The sequence below is a fragment of the Patagioenas fasciata genome, chromosome 2, assembly GCF_037038585.1.
Source record: "Patagioenas fasciata isolate bPatFas1 chromosome 2, bPatFas1.hap1, whole genome shotgun sequence".
Lineage (NCBI taxonomy): Eukaryota > Metazoa > Chordata > Aves > Columbiformes > Columbidae > Patagioenas > Patagioenas fasciata.
In genome coordinates, this window is record NC_092521.1 from 60153014 (window position 1) to 60174364 (window position 21351).

General features: G+C 36.1%; 1 protein-coding gene across 1 annotated transcript in view; it reads left to right on the plus strand.

Moving 5' to 3' along the window:
* The window catches only part of DOK6 (docking protein 6), a 247265-nt gene that overhangs the window by 138446 nt on the left and 87468 nt on the right, over positions 1-21351 (plus strand). Inside the window, exons 4-5 of the mRNA XM_065830731.2 lie at positions 9342-9461; positions 19832-20021. Coding sequence (XP_065686803.1) covers positions 9342-9461; positions 19832-20021 — 310 coding nt within the window. The remainder of the gene's footprint in view (positions 1-9341; positions 9462-19831; positions 20022-21351) is intronic.

Here is a 21351-nt window from a genome sequence, read left to right on the forward strand (position 1 = left end):
AATGTCATTTCAAAATGTGTTTGCTCAGTGACAGTGTGAATCTTTTCCAAGTGTAGTACCATGTCCATGACATCTATGTGATTCAGGAAGCAGTGCTCCCAGTATATGTCACTAGATATAGCAGCACTCCCTCCATTAATAAATGGTGTCTTTGCTGCTGTTATTCATCAGCAATAGAGTACAATCAGCATTATTCAGATACATAATTTTTCTATATTATGTTTGTTTAACAATAATCCCAATATGTGTTGAGTATAATTAGTTTTCTTTCCAAATGGCATGGGATATTGACAGTTATACTTTTTGCTGAGGGGTGTTTATTATTTATGTACAGAAACATGACTTAGGTGAAAATGTAGGTTAAGGACCAACTGAGAGGAAATTCTAAGAATCCTATGTGTCATTAACTAGTCCTTAAAATGCAATGCCATGGTATGCATTTCTTGATATCTGGAGTTTTCATATCCTATCAAAGATTGCCATTTTTGCTAAAATGTAGATATAAGTATAGTAAAAGTTAATAGGGCAAGACAACAATCTAAGTGGAAAGGCTTAATATCTTAATTTCTAAGTGTTTATTTTTAAAATCTGTGATCATATAGTACTAGAAAATGTGAGTAGGAAGAAGCTGGAAAAAGAGTTGCATGTTTCTGCATATAATTATGTCAAATTACATTATAGGCAGTTTGTATCTGTGTGCATGCTAAGTTAAGAAATAGTGGTAGCCCATTAATTTTGAGGTTTTAAATAATTTTGATTTTTGTAAGGTAGTCACATCTAAATTTTTAGTCTCCTTTGTGAGTTAAATAGATCATAGCATGTAAAAATGTGTATGTATGCTGATGAAGATTACTATGAATAGTGAAGAAATAAATATTGACTTTAATGAATGCTTTGAAGAAAAACTAGAAAAACTAGATGAGTTGTTTACCCTTAAGTAATGATGAAAGATTTGAAATAAAACAATCTTTCATCAGTGATTTTCCAGTTAACATGGCCTCAAGCCATCATTCAGCAGGGTTCTTGAAGTTTCCAATGATTTAATCTAGGTATGTTCTGTAAGACTGCATTCATCAAGACTTAGTCTGATTTTCTTGTGGGAAAATGACACATAATTGAAATTGGATCTGTTTGCTCTTTTCCTGGTTCAGCAAAGGACATAGTTTTGCTGTGCTGAATCTTAAAAGTGTTCTATAGAAAAAAATAAAAAATAAAAAGAGAAAAGAAAAAGAGAGAAAAAAGAAAAAATCCTGTTTACTTAACGACAGTTGGGATTCTGAGCTTCAGCTTTAAGCAAACTGCCTCTTCTCAGGCAGCCATATATGTATCTTTTAATACTTATGATCATGTTAGTAGAGATAACAGTGGTGTATATCAAAAACCAGTAACTTAAGCACTTCACAACGGGAGAGAGGCACACTTCACATTTACACAGAGGGTTTTAAATTTCCAGTGCACTTAAGAAAAGGGCCTTTTCCGAAAGTATTGTAGGAGTAGACTAAATCTGAAATACTATGAAGTTTTAAGCCGGACAAATGCTATTTCTGACTGCCAGTCATGGGGTAGTTGCATAAGCTGATCTGATAGCATCCTCTGTGTGTTATGTTCCTGGTGACAGACATTTTTGGATACTTGACTGATGGTGTTTATGTCATTCCCGCTACAGACAAGCTGCCTGAGGTTATTTTACTTTCATGCCATTGTCTTTTAATGTTAACAACTGTTGAAACAGGTATGGATTGACAAGCCTGGGGAACTAATTCCCATGCCAGATTCTTCTAACTGGCCTGTTAGTTTCATACAAAACATAAAGGTTTCTTCTATGCTCAGGCAGCTTTTCATAATGATTACTTTGCATTTGAAAGAAAGTTTTAATTGAGAGTGAAACTTTACTAGGAATATTTTTGAGTAGTGACATTCTGTGAGCTTACTGTTCATCTGTTGGATGTACTAATGCTTGACAAACATTCATGGTATAATGAGAGTCACTAGTCCACAGCGTGAAGTAGTATACACAATCTGTAAGAATACTTATAAATCTACCCTCAAGGACTAATTTATCTACTAAATAGCATTTTCTTCCCAGAATGGCATCATTCATTTCTGTAGGACTAATCGCTGTGTAAAGTCATATTCACTTTTTTTAATAGCTGCATTAGCACTAGTATTGAGCAAAGGAGATCTCTTTCTTGTAGATTAATTATTTTTCTTTATTTTCCCGTACATTCTCCATTTTTTTTAAACAAGTGAAGATCTGTTGCTGCATGAAAACTACCTTCTCAAGCAGCATTTCAGGTGGTAAGCTTTGTTTCCTATTGCTTTAACTTTGTGTAAGGACTGCTAGTCAGCATTGCAGGGTGTTCCTGTAAGTGTATGCAATTTTACACTGGAAAGGAGGAGCAATGTAGGCACAAGTATATATTACATGCAACTGAAGTCTATTTTAGGGAAATAGTTTAATGGACAGTGACATCAATATGATAAATATTTTTAAATAATGTTCTTGCCTTCAGAAACTTTCACTTAACATTGTATGTGTTTATGTTATAGACAGAATAGTAGATGGTCTAACAGCTGAGTGCTGGTTATTCAAGCTGGTGCTTTTGATCAGACTTGCAGAAATGAAGGGGGAATCGTCAGGAATATGTCAGTTTTCGTATACCTCAATAACTAGATACCTACAGGGATACACAGTTGGATATTTGCAAACACAGGTATAATACATGCAAAAATTGAAATTATCTGAGCCATCTTTCTGCTGTACCTTGCAACGTCTGCAGATAAGTGTGGATGATATTTGGCAGAAATATCTGTTTTAATTTTATTATAGCTAATGAATGTGTTTTGATGGTTTTTGAATTAACTATGCTATCATTATGCCAACACAAGTTTAAAATAGCAAATGGTGGGAAAATAAAAGTTTATTTTTTGTGTAACACTTAGACTATATCTTCCCTCAGTTAAAAAAAAAAAAGAAAAACAAAGTGCATTAGCAAAATATACCAAGAAATAAAATTACAGAATAACATGTGTTCATACTCTGCAATTATCCATTTAGTTTGATTGTTGTGTTATTCAACATTTCCTTACTGCCCGCACCCCCCCCAAAAAAAAAAAAAATTGTACAGAAGAGAAAGGTGGGTATGTCATTATCTGATGGTATATTCAAAAAATATGTATACATTTTAATAACTGGAAATAGTTACAAATTAATGGTCTTGTGTTAAAAAGACGTGGCAATGACAAAAAAAAAAAAAAAGAGGAAGATGACAACTTTTTTTTTTCCAAGGATATTGTCATATTTCCTTTAAAATAATTTGTTACAGACTGAATGTATGGTATTTGCAGTAAAATAATAAAATTTAACAGTACATGCAGTTTTCCTTTATGACTTTGCCTTTGCATTTTGGCTTTGTGATTTACACTTATGTAATAGCAGCACACTCCAGGTGAAACACTCAAAAATCACAGTTCAAGAAAAATGCTAAAAAGTTTCCTTACAGATAGCATTAGTTGAAACACAGGCAAAAAACTCAAACTCCTATATCTCATAAAATATCTTCATATAAAATTGATCACTAAAAAAAGTCTTTTTTACTATCTAGTTGAAAGCAAGTTTTAGTCTACATACAGACTCATTTTCTGTTCATTTACACTAATAAAACTTATGTCTGCATCATTGCTCCCCATCTCTCATTTAACAAAAAATTGTTTAATTCATGCATGGCCAGTGTTAATCAGTAATACATTATTACACAAAAGAAGCACTACTCATATGTTCCTCTGGGCTGCAATAAGAAATAGCCACATTGCTTTGCATTTGTATCTGTGTTTGAGTGTGCATGATGTACCCTAAGTAATGGAGACACTGTTAGATAGCATATTTTAAATACTTAGAAAATAAAATTATGTTTGAATCATCAAAGGATGATATATATCCTCATAAAGGATAGAAGTTCTTTAAGATATTGATTTTGATGAGAAATTACATGCCTACAGGCAACAGTGTTATTTTTTAGTGAAAAAAAAAACAAAATCAAATAAGTTGCTGCATATACTGTATGTGGCACAGTATAATAGCACATCAGTCCTGTGGGGATTCTATGATCTTTTTTCCTATTAACTTCTAATTAATGCTGGGTGATATTTAGAAGAGATAAATTTGCACATGTGGCTTTTCTGCACCATCTTTCTTTCTTTGTAAAGAATATCAGGTCTAAGTCCTACTAATCCAAATAGGTAAGATTCCCCAGTTTCATTCATAGTAGTAATATTCAGTTGGATTTAGGCTCTTGTAGTAGTTTACAGGGCAGAAGAGTCAAACAATCTGTGCAGAAACAACATAAAAATGTTTCAGAAAGGAAGCAATCAACATTTTATGTTTATACATTTGACATTAGGGTAAGGTCAAAAAGTGAGGGGTTTGGATTTGCACAAGAATTTTTGTTGTCTTCCTCTAATATTGCGTACATGTTATTTCAATTAAATCCTTGTGCTGCTTTGACCAAAGGGAGTTAATTTTCCTTCATGAAGTTAGAAACCTTTATTTTTCATAGCTAGCACAGTCATTGTTTGGACTCAGTTTGAGAACAAGAAGATAACACCGTGGGACAGAGTTAATGTTTTTCACTCTTATTGTCTGAGAGACAAAGTCTCTGAGATTTCTGCAACTGCCCACAGGTGTGAGGCAGCTGGGAATGGGGGCATAGATGGAGCAGGCATAGACGGGGCAGATCTTGACTGACATCCAGACTGATCAATAAGAATATTCCATGCTGTTAGCATCATGCTTCATATTTAAGGAGAGTCAAGATCTTCTGGCTAGGGACAGAGTTGGGATAGAGTCGAACAGACAGGGATAGAGACCTGTTCTAGTTCTGCTCCATTTCAGTGGAGTTCTGTTATGAAGTTTCTTTCCTTTGGCCTTTTCCCATCCTGCCCTTTCGCAGAGACCTCTGGGTCTTTCTGCGTTTTTCTCTTTTCTCTCTTTAGGATCAGTTATTTGGGACCAAGTGCTGTTTCTTGGGATTGGCTGCTCAGTGCAGATGGAGTTCATGAGGAATTGCATTGAGTATCTTTTATTTTATATTCTATTTCCATTTTATATATCTTACTACTAGTAGTAGTATATTAGTGTTAATTTGTTAAACTGTCTTTATGTCAATCCACAAGTTTCTACTTTCCCTTTCAATTCTCTGCTCTGGTCGGGGGCGGGGGGTCAGGAGAGTGAGCAAGGGGCTGTCATGGTTATATTGCTAGCTCGGGTTAAACCGTGAAAATTGTGGATCATGAACTGGTTTAAACTGTAAGTAGCAGAAGAGCTTTTCCACTTAGATTTTTGCAAACTTAGATTTCTCATACCATTTGCAAGTATAATTTCATCACCATTATTATATCAAAAAAACCACACATTTATCTTGCTGTGATATTACCTATTTGCAATACACAACTTCAGTGGCTGGAGTAGGTACAACACCAGTTTAATCACCTGAAAACTGAAGTAAAAATAACAATAACCTCCGGCATGACCTAGAAGCTCAGGCAAACTCCCTGAAAATATTACCAATAACAAGTGTGGGTTTTCAGATAACAAGTTTACAGATTTGTTCCCAGTAATATTTCTTATGCAATAAACAGTGCCTAATTAAATTCTTCCGTCTCTTTATATTTTATCTCACCTCATGACAATTGTATAACAACATTTTATAATCAAATAACAGTAAAGATGAAAGTACAAGTACTTTGATTTTATTTATAGCTGTGATAGTATGTTTTACAATTTATCATTCAGTCTAAGAATTCAGTTATCCTAAAAGGAAACTAAATTTTTCAGTGACAACTACCGGTTACAACTAAAAAAGTCAGCATTTACAATAAATCTGATCTACATGCTTTAAAGAGAAGAATTTTGCAGACTGTTTTTTATGACTTGGTTCCACTGTAATATTTCATCTGTTCCAATATATGCATATAATAAAAATAAAGAAGTGATGGTGATATCTGTTTTGTGATGTAGTAGCTGTTCTTTGAGATTGCTACGACTGATGCATTTATGTACTATAATTTATAATAAATACATTTTAAAATTTATAGATAGTATTTGTTATCCAGAAACACAAAGCATTCTATAGACTTGCTACAAAGCAATGGCGAACTGTTTTATAGATGCACATGATGAAAGGAGAAATATGGCTTTGTCTTTGAAAGGTAATTCACCTGCTTCTAAAGAAGATTTCACATGTCTGTCAACAAAAAGGTTGAAGGCAGTCCCTTCCCAAGAAAGCAGTAGCTATTGGGATGCATTAAGTAAAACTTACTCGCACAGTACCCTTATACCCTTGACCTTCCAAACACATTTGTAGATAATGTTGATCCTACTGACAGCTGACACCAATCCTCACAGTTCTATGGGAAGATTTTTCAGTTCTGCATTGAAACAGTATTTTCTGTAGCATTAAGTCAACTGGTTTTGTAAGATAGAAAATTTGAGTTCTATGCCATACAATGCATGTTACAGCCTACAGTTTGCAAAATACAGCCGTGATCTTATAATGCTCACAGTAAGATAAGTTGCTTCTGTGTGGCAGTGGGAGAATGATCTAATCTGGGTCTAATCATCAATGCCCGGCAGTGAAGAAGATGGAGCTTAAATTAAACTGTCAGAACCAAACACAGGCAGTTTCTGGATCCAAACTTTCAAGATCTAGATGTTCCTCTAATAGAGAGAAAACAATGGAGATGAAAACAAAGGCACTCACAAGAAGCAGCTTCCAAGAACCATGCCTTTGTTTGTTTCCCGACGAATATGCTGGAAATGTAATGTGAGAATACATATAAATAGAACTAATTTCTTTTACAGAAGAGTCCTGTTTTGAATATATATTGATGTTAAGCTGGATTTATGGAAATGCCAGTATGTTTTCCTTTCTTCTTAGATGTTTGTAAAATTAGAAAGGTTAGTTTAGTGTTTATTTACCATAATCTCATTCTACATTTCCAGAATGTACCCTTTCAGTCTGAGTGCCGGCACAATGAAATAAAGTAATAAAATACTGATTTTGTTAAATACGTAAAATGCTATCTCCTGACTATCCTCCAGGAAAAAATACAGGCTTTATACAGACCTGTGCATTCTGTCAGTACATACATTGTTCTGCAATACAGAAAGCAGAGAAGAAATTGTGAGAGGGAAGGGAAGGAAACATGGGAGCACTAGACCAGATTCGCACAGTCATGTTTACACTACCAGCCTTTTTGCACTGATTCCCCAGAGTTAATCTGTAGCTGGATGCAGATGTTGGGCAACTCACTGGAAACCTTCCCTGAGGGAGGCTTGACTTACCCATGCGCCTATGTACTACCCCCCGCATCCCATCGCGTGAGCTACCAGAATGTGGCAGCATGGCTTGTGGTCCATTTTTATCGTCTCCCTGGTGTGAAACCCTCTCCATAGGCAAGTATGATTTATAGGCATGGTTCTGGTTCAACAGATGACAAATATCCAAGGAAAGGGCAAAGGCTGAAAGAGAGGAAGGGAAATCAGGAGGGAAATTTCTTTGTGCATGAGGTGAAAATGAATTTTGGAGGTAGGTTTTTAAAGAAATTCATCTTATTCCTTTTAAAAGCCCTAAGTTTTTATTGCCGTGCAGAGATATACCTGTTCTCGCCTTAGTTTCATCAAAAAGGCTGTATCTGTAGAAGTGTTAAGGGACAGTATGCTGTTACCTCAACATTTTCTTCCTACATACAAAGTTAAATGTTATCTGGATACTACTGAGAGAATGTTCTCTCTCTACCACCAGAAGCTGAGATATTATGACAAACCAAATCTGGGGATCTGTGTCCTGAGACAAGGACTGCAAAAAATCAGGAAGGGCCAAGGAAAAGCTTGCAGCACTCTGGAGAAGCTCACCCCCAATTGTTTGTGTCCCTGTGATAACAACCACATTTGGCTCTCGAAAAATCCCAAAACTGGCTCTATTTTTTGAGCTGTCTGCCTGGGAATTCAGTCAGCTGATAGCCAGAATAACTCAAGAAAAGTCTATTCATGGACCCTGAACAAAGGATGTTACCCAAAGGTTATTGGGGACCTGGACTTGCATGTGTGTCTCCCTTTCTTGTTGAGCAAGTGTTGACGCCTAACCAGGCAAGAATTTGAGGCTTGTACTAGTTAAGCATGGAAATATTTTTCTTAGATACAAATTTTCACTAATTACAATGAGTCATCATCGATAGATGCTTCAGGGATTGCATGAAGTATTTTTCTGTCTCTCCACTACATTGGAGAGATTGTCACAAAAGTATTTTCCAGATGTCCCCAAAAATAGGTATGTAAAGACTGTGTTTAATAGAGACATTTCTAGATGACTTGGGTCACCCACTGTTAAGGATGATCAGATAATAGACCGACTGTGACAATGGATGCTCAGCGTGTGCCTGTTGCCAAACCTGCTCTCCAGAAAGTTCCGCTTAGTGAAGCTTGTTCTATAATAAAAGACAGTCAGCCTAGTTGGATGATTTTTGTTAGTTATGGTTTCACTCTATGTGAATACCAACTTGAGATGTTGTTTGTTTAACTAATGCCAGAGATTTTGTGAAGTTAATTTCGGGAAGTGGATAGTATGAGGCTGGGTGTGGAGGAGGGGCTGTTGTGGTGTCTCAGGGGTTATGCCTGGGGACATGTCTTGGTAGTTTGCAGATAGGAAGCTCTCAGTTGTACAACAGTGGGATGCAATGGAGGATTCAGAAAGGACTAGGAGGTTTTGAATGTTCATACAAATGTTCCAACTAATGCCCAAACTGCTCTGCAACCAAAAGAAGGTGAACAGAACTGAAGAAATCAATTATTCAGACTACCTTGACAGGCATAGCCATTCAGTACAGCAGAGAAGGAAGTTCTGCATTTGGAGATCTTTTTATTACTGTTTTTCCTTTGTTCCTAGAAAATATTCTAAAACCTTTAGAAACAGTGCTTTAATACTTCAGATTCACCTGAAGAGCAGTAAAGAATATTTCATATATTACATCTAATTTTTTTTTTTTAATTGCATTATTTCTTTCAAGAAAACCTACTAGAAATATACTGCATCGAAAACTCACTAAGCCATTCTCCTTTTTTGTTGTCTCCACCTCCTATGCCCAAATTTGGAAACAGAAGGTGCAGTTCTAGGAGTGAAAACCCTTTTAGGAGTTCATAAATCAAGGCTAAGTAATAAATGTGGAACTTTGTGCTAATAGCTCATGTTGTCATAAAAACAGTCATTAAGAAGGTACTGGTTTAACAACTTCACCCCTTTTTGAGTAAAATGTTGACACTTCTGATTTTTTTTCTATTTTTCCAGAACTAGAGGCAGAAGAATGGTGCAAACATCTTTGCATGGAGTGTCTAGGAACCAGGCTTAATGATATAAGCCTTGGGGAACCAGATTTGCTTGCTGCTGGAGTCCAGAGAGAACAAAATGGTAAGTAACTTTGCAATTGCTCCTAGGTCAGTTCTTAGGGGATATCCTCTGTTATCTTTGCTTGTGGTTGTTTTTGTGATGATTTTTACTATTAGCTAGAAGCACTTCATTAATAACTAAACATGTGGATGTGTTTTTGAGGTTCAATCCTGTTTTTTTCTACAAATAGATATGATTAAATTCCATGCTATATGTCCATGTGTTCATTGCATTCACATTTTCCTGTCATGTGAAATGATGATTATGACCTTTCTGGTTCCAGAAACAAGGGCCTCTGTGTGCAGAAATAAAACAGCCACTATTGTTAAAAGGCAGTGATGAACATATCAACACCACTTTGGACTGCAAAACACGTATTTGCTTTAAACTCATACCTGCCTTGAATAATGGAGTCAAGGTCACCTAAATGTTGTCAAATACAGGTGAAAAGGGAAATGACAGATGCTAGTCAGCACTAAACCTGAGCTTGTAAGTCTTCATCTAAAGGCTGTTTGGAACAGAATTTTAGATTAGACACTTCCACAGGAAGGATGCTAGTGACTGGAATACTCAATAACAAAAGAAAATCCATGATTATTGTGTCATTTAATTTGTATTAATGAACATGAGGGCAGCACACAACGTGCTCATTTATTCCTTCCTAAATTACAGCACTCAATGATTATTACTGTCTTGATGCTTTTATAAAATCTGATAGCTTTTAACAAAGTAATAAAACAAAATGCCTAAATGGTTATGAAATATCAGGCCAACTATCATTATAAACAAAATTACATAATTAAATTACAGACTGGATAGCACTATATTGACTGCATTGTATTAATTTCATAGGAGAGTCCAGACATCTCCGAACCTAGTAAGATAAAACATACAGAAATCTTTAAGAAAATTTGTTCAAAAAACAGACATTGTTCAAGCATGATTTAAAAGAAGTTCAAATGTTTGTGAAGCTGTTTGACTGCTCTGAGACATGGGAATTAGTTTGTAGTCTCAGATTACTTAGCAAATATAGAAGGGAGAACTACTGATGTTGTAGGAAAGTTATAGTGATCAGACACTGTTCAGAGCATCTTATCTGCTGTATGCTTGTAGGCTATAGACATAAAACTCATATGCATACTACTGAAGAGACAACTTCAATGCGAAGGGAAATAAATCTTGTCAAAAGCAGATGTGAGCAGAAAAATAGCTTGAAATTCCTCAAGCTTTTCTGCAGTGAATTCATGTACTGTCCAGCAGCTTTCAGACTTGGATGGCAAATACTATATTTGTCTTGTTCCTGAAAAAGATCCAGGAGACCTGCAGGAGACATAGATTAATTCTGTTGTGTAAACAAGTCTTGATTCAATTGCCTTAGTCTAGAAATTAATTGCAGTGCTACCAACCAGCATATATGAACATAATTAGCATACCTATTGTTCTAAGTAAATAAATGAAAGGAAACAAAGAGGCAAGCATGTATTTGTTTTAAAAATCACACGAATAAGAATGCATGGAGGGTATCATTAGCCATGTTCTTTTAAACCAAGTGGCTGAATATGTATAATCCAATACTTGACAAGCATGCTCTGCTAAATCTTTAGCTGCAGTATCCCAGATGAGTAATTCTCATGCCTATCTGCTTTCTTCCCTCAACCCCTTAATGCACAACCTTGCATTTTAATAAGTATGTTTGAAATTCAAAGTTGCCTCTTTAGTTGTCTTGCTCAGAAACAAAGAAATTCTGGTTAGGTGGGGGTGTCTTAACTTGGAAGGAGGGGAGAGTACGAAGGTTCTTACTATTGGTATGAAATCTAGCATGTTGTTTGTTTAGCTGTGCTGTAGGAACGTGCAGTTGTACTCAAATTTCTTTAGCTGATTCTTTCAGTGAAATGAGTTGAACCATGACTTCAGTTTATGATGGTTATCTTATTCTGCAAATTTGGTAGTGTCATTCCCCACATTACAGTTTTATGGAAAAGGTGACTAATTGGAGAGTGGAATCATTTGGTGACTTCTGATAAAAAAATTCAAATTTTAAATTTATTTTCTTGCACATTTTTCCCATATTGTAGCTTTTAAAGGCACAATATCAAAAACTATAGTTCAAAAGGTACCTAAAAACCTTTCAAAAGTCTACTAAGCTTTTGTTGACCTGAAAATGAAAGGTCAGAATTAATTTTCCAATTTGAAACTCATGAAAAGTGACTATAAGTATGAAAAGTCTACACTCTTGCTCACTGTGAAAATGGCAGCTGTGTCACTCCCAAGGTCATTTTATTATTTTTGTGTTAAATAATATCAGTTCACTGGTATAGTACTTTTGAATGTCATTATTTCAAAACATTGCAGGTATGTCAAATTCATAGTATTACTCTTGAGTTAGTCAATATATTAGTATTTACTTGAAACAGGAATGTGAGAGTATCGTTTATAAAACCAGTAGTGGAATTGTAAAGCCTCAGCATCTAGTATCAGGCAGGTTCTGTTTCCTGGACCATTCAAGAGTCTTTTTTCAGGTCACTGAACAAAAGGTGTTTCTTAGTATATGAACAAGACCACAGATTGCCTTGTCATAAAGGCTACAGTGCCAGTGGTTTTGCAGTTTCAGATACATATTTTTTCTTCTCTTTTTTTTTCATCCTAAGGGCTGAAAGCGATTGAATAATGGTGTTATACAGTTGGTATATCTATGATATGACCAGGTGGTAGTACCATTCATCCCAAAATAACAGGTATATTAACCATTAATCACATCTCATTTCACTGTGTTTCTTCAAATGGTTACTTTGCCCGTAAGATTTTCTGAAATGTTTAAACTTTGACAGAGATACTTCCTTGGTTGTAAAAGAACTAGCCTGATAATTTTCTTCTAATGAGATGCTTTACATTTTCCTAGCAATAATACTTTTAATATGCTATGTACCTCATCTGTCCAACTACTTGGCCATTGCATTCCTTATAGGACGTTTGCATGGTGTTTCTCATGTACTTCTAAGGTTATTCACAGAAGGGATCAGTACATTCCATTTGAAAAAACAGTAACTTTTCTATTGTGTAAGTTTCTGGTTTACTCCCCGTATATGACCACCATAGTCAGTACCTTCAATTTGAAACATTTGTAATAATTTTCTTAATTGTTATTGTATATGCCCTGGGACCATAAACACTCGTTGTTTCTTGCTACTTATATTTTTTTATACCAAATGACTCACACTTCAGAAAGCACTTGCAAGGAAAATATATATGTTTTCTATGGTTTGTCTAACACTTCTTTTTATTGCATCTGAGCCTGTTAATCCCTCCAGTCTCACTCTTGTGGCTCTCCTGAGATGAGCTTTTGATTTCAGAAAGGAGGACATCTGATGATGTCTGTGACACAGAATTGTAGAATCATAGAATGTCCTGAATTGGAAGGGACACACAAGGATCATCGAGCCCAACTCCTGTCCCCGCATGTGACAACCGCACAGTTCATACCACGTGTCTGAGAGCATTGTCCAGTCTCTTCTTGAACACTGTCAGGCTTGGAGCCTGTTCCAGTGCTCCACCACCCTCTCAGTGAAGAACCTTATCCTAATGTCCAACCTAAACCTCTCCTGGCACATCTTCCTGCAATTCCCTCTGGTTCTCTCATTGTTCACCAGAGAGAAGAGATCAGGGCCTGGCACTCCTCCTTTCCTTGTGAGGAAGCCGTAGACCACGGTGAGGTCTCAGTCTCCTCTTCTTCAGGCTGAACAAACGAAGTGACTTTAGCTGCTCCTCATACAACTTCCCCCTTAAACCCTTCAGCTTTGTAGCCCTCTCCTGAACGCTCTCCAGTAGCTTTATATCCTCTTTTTAGTGTGGTGCTCAGAACTGCACACAGTGCTCCAGGTGAGGCTGCACCAGTGCAGAGCAGAGCTGGACAACCACCTACCTCGCCCAGCTGGCAATGCTGTGCTTGATGCACCCCAGGACACGGGTGGCCCTCTTGCCTGCCAGGGTACACTGCTGGTTCATGTTCAACTTGCTGTTGACCAGAATTCCCAGATTCCTCTTCGCAGAGCTGCTTTCCAGCATCTTGCTCCCCAGTCTGTATGTACAGCCAGAGTTGCCATGTCTCAGGTGCAAAATCTGGCACTTGCCTTTGTTAAACTTCATGCAGTTGGTAGTTGCCCAGTTCTCTAATTTGTCCAGATCCCTCTCCAGGGTCCCTCTGATACACAAGTCCCTTAGATTTGAAGTAGAGAGTAGGTAAAATGGTTGGAGAGTAATGGAATGCAACAATATGATTTACAAAACAGTTTGTTCCAAAGACTGGAAAATTTTGGTGTGCAAATGTCATGGCTAAAAAGCCATACATTCATCAGGCATTTCTGTCACATGTGGACAAAAATTGATGGTAGTGCAGCAATCTAAAAGGGCTGTTCTTTTATATTTCTGAATTGTTCAGTAAGTGCTAGTGAGATCTATTTTATTGTGGTTGTGCTGTTGCTTGACCCTCCAGCACCAAGCAATTCTGCAGTTGGTAATAGCTAAAAGAGCCAAACTATAGATCTGCCCTGCTTACGGCAGAGACCTCTGGCTATTGAGAGTTGTAGGAAGAATAGAGAAAACATCTAAGCAATTATGTGCAAAGCACATCAGCAACAGAAAGCTTCTTACTGGATTTGATCTGTTATTACTTTCAAGAAGTATTATTGCAAATGTTACTATGTAAACTCCACTGCAGAAAATGACCCTTAGGTGGTTTTCTTTTTATATTTAAGGCTCACAACTAATGGCTTCTTGGTTTGGAATGATACACAGATTCCAATAAAAATGAGATTTGAAATGAAGCTTATGTTGCTCTCCAACCATTTTACCTTCTCTCTCCTGCATCTAAGTGATTCGTTTGTGTTCCTCAGCCCTATAGCAGCAACTCTGGTTCTGTTTTTTTTTCATACCAAACACAGTCTTACTGCTAATGAATGTTCATTTAGATTATTTGATACAGAATGGAAATATAGTATTAAATCAAAAGCCGTAAAGACTACATGATCCTATTCAGATAACAATTTGGTATAATGACAGTGGAGCTGTATATACAATGCTAAGACAAATAATAATACACAATTATAACTCCAGGAAAGAAAACCTGGACTCAGTTGGATCTGATAACACTGTTGACAAGTAGTCTTCTGAGCAACATCATGTGATAATTACACATGTGTTCCGTATTCCTTAGGTTTCTCAATCTGCTGCTAGGGAAATCATGACTATAGAGTGCTGTCTTCATTTAGAAGAACTGGAGACTGCCTTTCCAGCTCTCAATGCATTTGTCTGTGCTCGTGATTTTTTTTTTTTCCAAAACATCCCTTTTTCCAATATGTCACTGTATTTTCATTCTCTATAAAAGTAATTTGGAAGAAGTAATCCAAATGGAGAGTATACAGTGTTGCCTTTCATGCCTGGGATGTCAATATTGTGCTTTTCTATTATGTGTTAAATGCTGCCTTGGCACTTTTTTTTTTAAATGCATTATAAAACTAATTTTATTTTAGGAGTCTGGAAAAGTTTGAAAGATAATTCATTTTTTAATTTTACTCCCTGCCTAATATTTAAAGTAATATATCATAAAATTACTTCTTTTGTAAAGTTTTTCCTCTTTTTCATAACATTTGTTTTACCTTTATTATTTATTTTAAAAGAGTCCACAGTGCAACTGTCTTGCTTCCTGGATTTAATTGCAGGACATTTGTAAATTTCTGTTAGTAAAAATGTAGCTTTTCATAGTGAACAATGTCCTTGAATCCTCAGAAGAGGATTATGACTTATTTCTTAGTGCTACATATTGAGATTACAAACTACAGCCAAAGCACAGAGACTTTGTAATTACGTTCACAGAGCTGACTTGTTTTAGGGCATTTTCTAGGGGCTGTAGAATCCCTCTTTGTGATTTACTACATAGAAGCATTTTGCATGTTTTCTATTCATCTTCTCTTATCCTTAATTCATTTTTACACCTTGCTAAAAATAAATAAATAAATAAATAAAATAAACATAGCCAGCTTTATTCAGTAAAGAAACGTGTTGACAGTTTTAATAGTTGAGTAATCCAATTACTTTTCAGATTCTTCTCTACATTCCTACTTATCAGTGAAACAATTTAATTTATTCATGGTATCCTTTTTATTTTAATTGAGATGTTAATAAACATTTCCACACATAGAAGCAAAGCAGAATAATTATAAGCAAAGGGATAAAATTAATTCTGAAGTCCTGGTTCCTCACTGTGTAAAGCAGGAAGGAATTGTTTTAATAGACCTGACATCTGAAAGAATACAAAATGCTGTGGCTTCAAGACTTAGAGCCTTTTCCCATGTGAAAATTAACTAAAGAGTGTCAGCAGCAGAAGTCACATAGAAGTAGAGGGATTTTCTTCCAGCTAGAAACTGAATGGTAGCTTTTAAATCCTCTTCTTATATAGCTCCCACCAATCTGGCTGCTTCCTTCCGTAAGTCATTTTTCCTTTGTATTAAAGCTGAAATGAAACAAATCATCCGGATTTCAAGACTGCAATGTTATTCCCTCAGTTTTCCAACTGGGATGATTTAGACAAGGGAATCCAGAGATTAAATGGTCAGAACCAGGATCACTGGGCCTCACAGTGGTTTTGCTTCCCTAGTACAGCTGGACTTCGATCTGGAAGACTGAGAGCATTTCAGAGTTGCTGCCAAGTCTCTGTCTCAGTCAATATGCTCATTTTAACGAGGACTCTTAAACTCCCGTGCTCTGCAAAAAGTTATTAAAGGTGATGTTCTTGCCCAAGCCCAAATGCTGAACACCTTTACATGCATGAAGTGTATGATGAAGCATTGCTCTGCTTATTCAAGGAAATCGGAAAGACCAGCTACATTGAATAGAGTGGAATAATAAGCGGTGCAATATATCAGCATTTTTTTCTCATCCTGGCTCCTCTACTCCCTGAACTTTGCTCTTACCAGTTTTAGAGGAGGGAGGAGGACAGTGATGCTAAGTGCTGAGGAGTTGCACCTGCTTAGTCTCAGCACGCTCTTGTCGAATAGGATAGCATCTACTTGTTTGGTTTCTTGCATATTCCTATTTTCCTGTTTCCTCATTAACTTCTATTTACTTAACCTTACTACCCAGTGAACTGCTATTATCTCTTCCCACTCATATGCAAATGGTGACTGACCCACAGAGAAGCTAAATATCTTATTCAATGTGATTCAGAAGATCTGGTGACAGAATTCAGCTGGGATTCCCAAATCTAACCTATGAATGCTTGTTCTTGCCTGGATGAGTTTAGGGCAAAATCTTGCCTCAAAAACTGAATTATTGTATTGCCATTACCATTAACGAGACATCTGTTCAAATATTTTCTAAAATGGAAAAATTGGACCCTGCTTTTTAATTCATAGAATCATTTGATGGTATCCACACCTTTCCACGTCCTCAATTTCCCACTACTCAAAAGTATTCACAAGTTATTGTTTCAAAAGCAATATATCCATCTTTAATCCTCTCCAGCACATATGTTTGTACATTTGCTTTTCTTGCCAATTTGAGTAAGTTCCAAGGGTGCTACATTTTGCCCTGCAGCTGATGTTCGGTTTAATCAGACATACTTTCTTTAATCCGTGACACCTCACCTTAGACGCCGACCTCCCATGCAAAGTCAGCAAATGTTTCCTGACAGTTTGAGGATATGTTATGTCCTGAATACCCTTCATGCAATAATATCGTTGAACACTTCAGAGAAGTTGAGCATTTCACGAGTATCCTGGTAACTTCTAAAACAGGTGGAAATATTTTGTGCCTTCAATTCAACAGTTTGAGGTTTACTTCAGAAAATAATTGCACCTTTTATCTACTGTCTGAGGCACTCTGTTAGTGAAGACAGGGAAAGGGAAAGATTTCCATTCTCATATAGTAGCCCCATTCCCCCGTAAACACATTGTGTGATTTCATGTAATGTAAATAGAGGCTGAGGGAACTAGCCAGTATGTCAGTCGCATGTGTCTTTCTTTCAAATAGAGGAGGTAGTTACAGGAAGTAACAGCTTGGCAATGCAAAACTGGAGTCTAATATATGATAAAAGCACACCTGCATAGCTCCTAGGCATTTTTGCATAACCATCACAGTGACATATGGACAATGAAAAAGGACATATACATACATATGTGTAAATATAATCCCATTGCAAAATGTAAGTTGTCTCGTTCGCCATCATTTCCTTCACAATGCAGTCGTTGACCCATACTCCCATGTAAGTCTTTCCATTTACTACAGTAGGCATTAGGTTAGTCCTGTGTCCAACTCACTCCTCTGAGACTTAAGGGAAATTTGCAGTGATCTCAGCAGCACCTGCTAATCTATTTGTTCTGTGTGTCAGAAGAGTTTTACAAAACATTAGGAAATTCACGCTGGGGACCTTAGCATAAAATGAAACTTTTAGGGCTAACCCATTAGTGTGATTAATGAGAACCAGAGCCTGGCAGAAGAGGTTGAATGGCTCTGAGACTGAATGAATCAATTGGGGAGTCATTAATAGGACAAAATTAAATTGACTGAAACAGAATAACATTGGGGATGACAAGATTACTTACAGCTATGCAGGATGGCAATTCTGACTGCTCACCCAGCAGTTCCCTGATTCCATTAATTCCTCAGTCAAACTTTTGCTACTTTATTCACACACACACACACACACACACACATATACTCACAGTTTTCTAACGTATTTTATATTGTCATTATTTCCAAAATTTTCACTAATTTGTCAAAAAAATAAGTATCAAATATTTTTAAAAGGGAGATGTAATGTATGTCATACTGAATGTCAAGCATATTGAGAAGCTGTATTTAATTTTGACTGTTTTGATAAATTTATCTCACTTCATTCATCTTCTGATTAGTTTAAATTCCTTCCTGATTTTTATGAGGACACCATAAAAAATATCAGTACAAATGATGGATTGAAAATGCTTCACACCAAACTGTCATTCATTTATTAAGTTGTTGGAGACAATTTTCCTGTCAGATGTCCCTTTAAAGTACATTTTCCCAGTACTGTTTATTGAATGAATATTGGTCGTGCTCATACTTTAAATCATTCTTACCTTTTTTTGTCAATACTCTTCAGTGCAGTAGCATTGCTATTTTGCATTTCTATTGTATTTCAAACATGAACGGAAATTGTGAGAGGAAGTTGTCAATCAGCCACAATCTCCCATATTATGCTATTAAGCACTAAGATTTCAGTGCCTTTGGAGTTGAAATATAGGCTAGCACTTCCCGCTGTACAACCTGAAATTTAACAGTTTTTATTCTCTGTAGAAGTAGCTTGTAGAAACACTACTTATTCTTCAAAGAAAAATACTTTTTAATTTAAAATTCTCTTGGTGTTACCATGGTTTACTTCCTTCTGTATGAGTTAATGGTGTTTTATATCATCCTGCGGTGTGTGGTTTTGTTTTGGTTTTGGTTTTGTTGTTGTTTTGGTTTGGGTTTGGTTTTTTGTTTGTCTTTTTTGTTGTTGCTTTTTCAAAGGATAGTTTTGTATTGCTTGTTAAATCACATGCAATTCAGACACTTCAAAAAATTGTTAATGCCCTTGACCTCTTACTCCAATGAGGTCACTCTGCAGTGGAAGTGCAGCTGATAGTAATTGGTGTCATGACAATAATAATATATTGTGTTGAATTGGATTTTTGAAGAGAGCAATAGATGATTAAAAATGTGATTAATTTGACAAATAATAATGAGTTTGGCAAATAAATAGAAACTGAACACAAAGAACGTAATTTTTAACAAGTTTCAATAAGTAAATCTGGCTTTGCAGTTTCAAGGACAATTTTTCTAACGGGCAATAGTTATACATACGTGTTTTGCCAAGGTGCATGTGGTTCTTTTCTTTGACAGAGGAGCCTCTATCACAGTTCAAGTCATTGTGAATTTTGATTTGCAAAGAGTCATGGACCTTAATGTGAGAATAAAGGACTTTAGTTAAGTTGCTGGGGACATATGTCAAAGAAGACTATGCAGATCGTCTGTGAAAGATGTTTCAATTTGCTGCATTATTTATAATGAAAATGAAATGAAGAAGATTCTCCTCTTATAGAATCATAAAATTATTTTGGTTGGAAAAGACCTTTAAGATTACTGAGTCTAACCGTTAACTCACTCCTTTCATGTACACTAGCATGACTTCTTCAACATCAGTGGATCTTCACCTCTGTTCAAGGCTAGAAATTTGGCCTTCATTTCTGATCCATCAGTAACTAAAGACACTTTTGGCGGTGGTGGTGGTGGTGGTGTTTTTTTTCCCAGTATAAAATTTTGCTTTGACTGGTGATGCCTTATTTTGTTCTGTTGTGTTGTTGTTTGTTTGCTTTTTTTTCCAGAACGATTCAATGTATATCTTATGCCTACACCAAATTTAGATATCTATGGAGAATGTACAATGCAGATCACACATGAAAACATCTATCTCTGGGACATCCACAACGCGAAGGTCAAGCTGGTCATGTGGCCTCTGAGCTCTTTGAGGAGATACGGGCGTGACTCAACGTGGTTCACATTTGAGTCTGGAAGGTAAGAGCTAAGGAGAAGCAGCAAGAAGAAGAAATATGCAGTGATTTTTGAGTAGCAGTCTGATAAGTTAGATTAGCCTCTCATTGTAAAGAAAGATGGAATACATGGCTTCTCCACGGACTTCCATTTGTTGAATATTACTTTTCAATACATTCAACTCAGTGTTTGAAATAAACATTAATATATCTTATACTTAAAATGACCTTAATCTTCCTCTGACTTATTTAACTGCAGCTGAATTGTCATTCTTAAAGGTTTGTGAGCCTCACTGTCCTTAAATACTAGTGTGGTATAATTTGAGTACTTTTGACGTAGAATAAATTAATTCTGGATCACGGAAAAAGGCTTATCACACAGTATGAATGGAATAACTTCCGTTATAGTAGATATTACTCTTTTTGGATGTTCCTGATGACTGATTGCCACCTTAGAGTATAATTGCAAGCAGGAGTACAGAGAACATTTTGAACTCATAATAAGGCTAGCTCTTTTTTCTGCCTGCACTTTTAATCCTCATTTCCATTTCCATCCTCAGATCCATTTTAAATGTCTGTGGAGCTCTGTTTTGCCTCCATTTCACATCTTTTTAATGCATTTTATATCTTACTGTGAAGTCCAATGTCTTTTCCGTGTTTCTGTGCAGAAATAACTATGCGTTTATCTCTGTCTTTGGAGATGTTTCATCTTGTATTTTATGGTTCTGGACTTTTCTAAGTTTTTCATATTCCCTAATGCGGAGCCTGAATTTTCTGAAGCAATCCAGAAAATTACAGGTGTCTCTACACTCTCGGGTTAACCACACTGCCTTGTTAAAAATCCTTATACACTTTTTGATGTGTACTTACTTATTCAATATCATTAACAAACATTCACAAAAGTACAGCTGATGGTCACAAAAACATGGATCAAATGGACCCTGGAGCCTAAGGTGATTATGACCAAAATTTCTTTTCAGTTTGTTACAGGTAGGAATTATCATTTAGCTCGTAACTTTGTATATCCAGACTCATGTCAATTTTCTGTGATGACTTCATCATTAACAATCACAAAGATATCATTATTTTTTTATATAATATTGTCTAAGTAAAAATTAGTAATGCCTGACCCATGTTTCAGTTTAACTTCAATGATTAAGCTGTGGGCCTTATTCAATTTTAGGAAGAATAATTTGCTAAATCATTCCTTTCCCTAGGCCTCAAAATACCTCATGTGAAATTAGTTCAGGAAGTATACATATGCAATACTAGAAAATTAATAAGATGCCAAAACCAGTGCCTGAAAACCACCATACTACTCTGGGGAAAACCAAACAAGCAAGCAAATAAAGAAA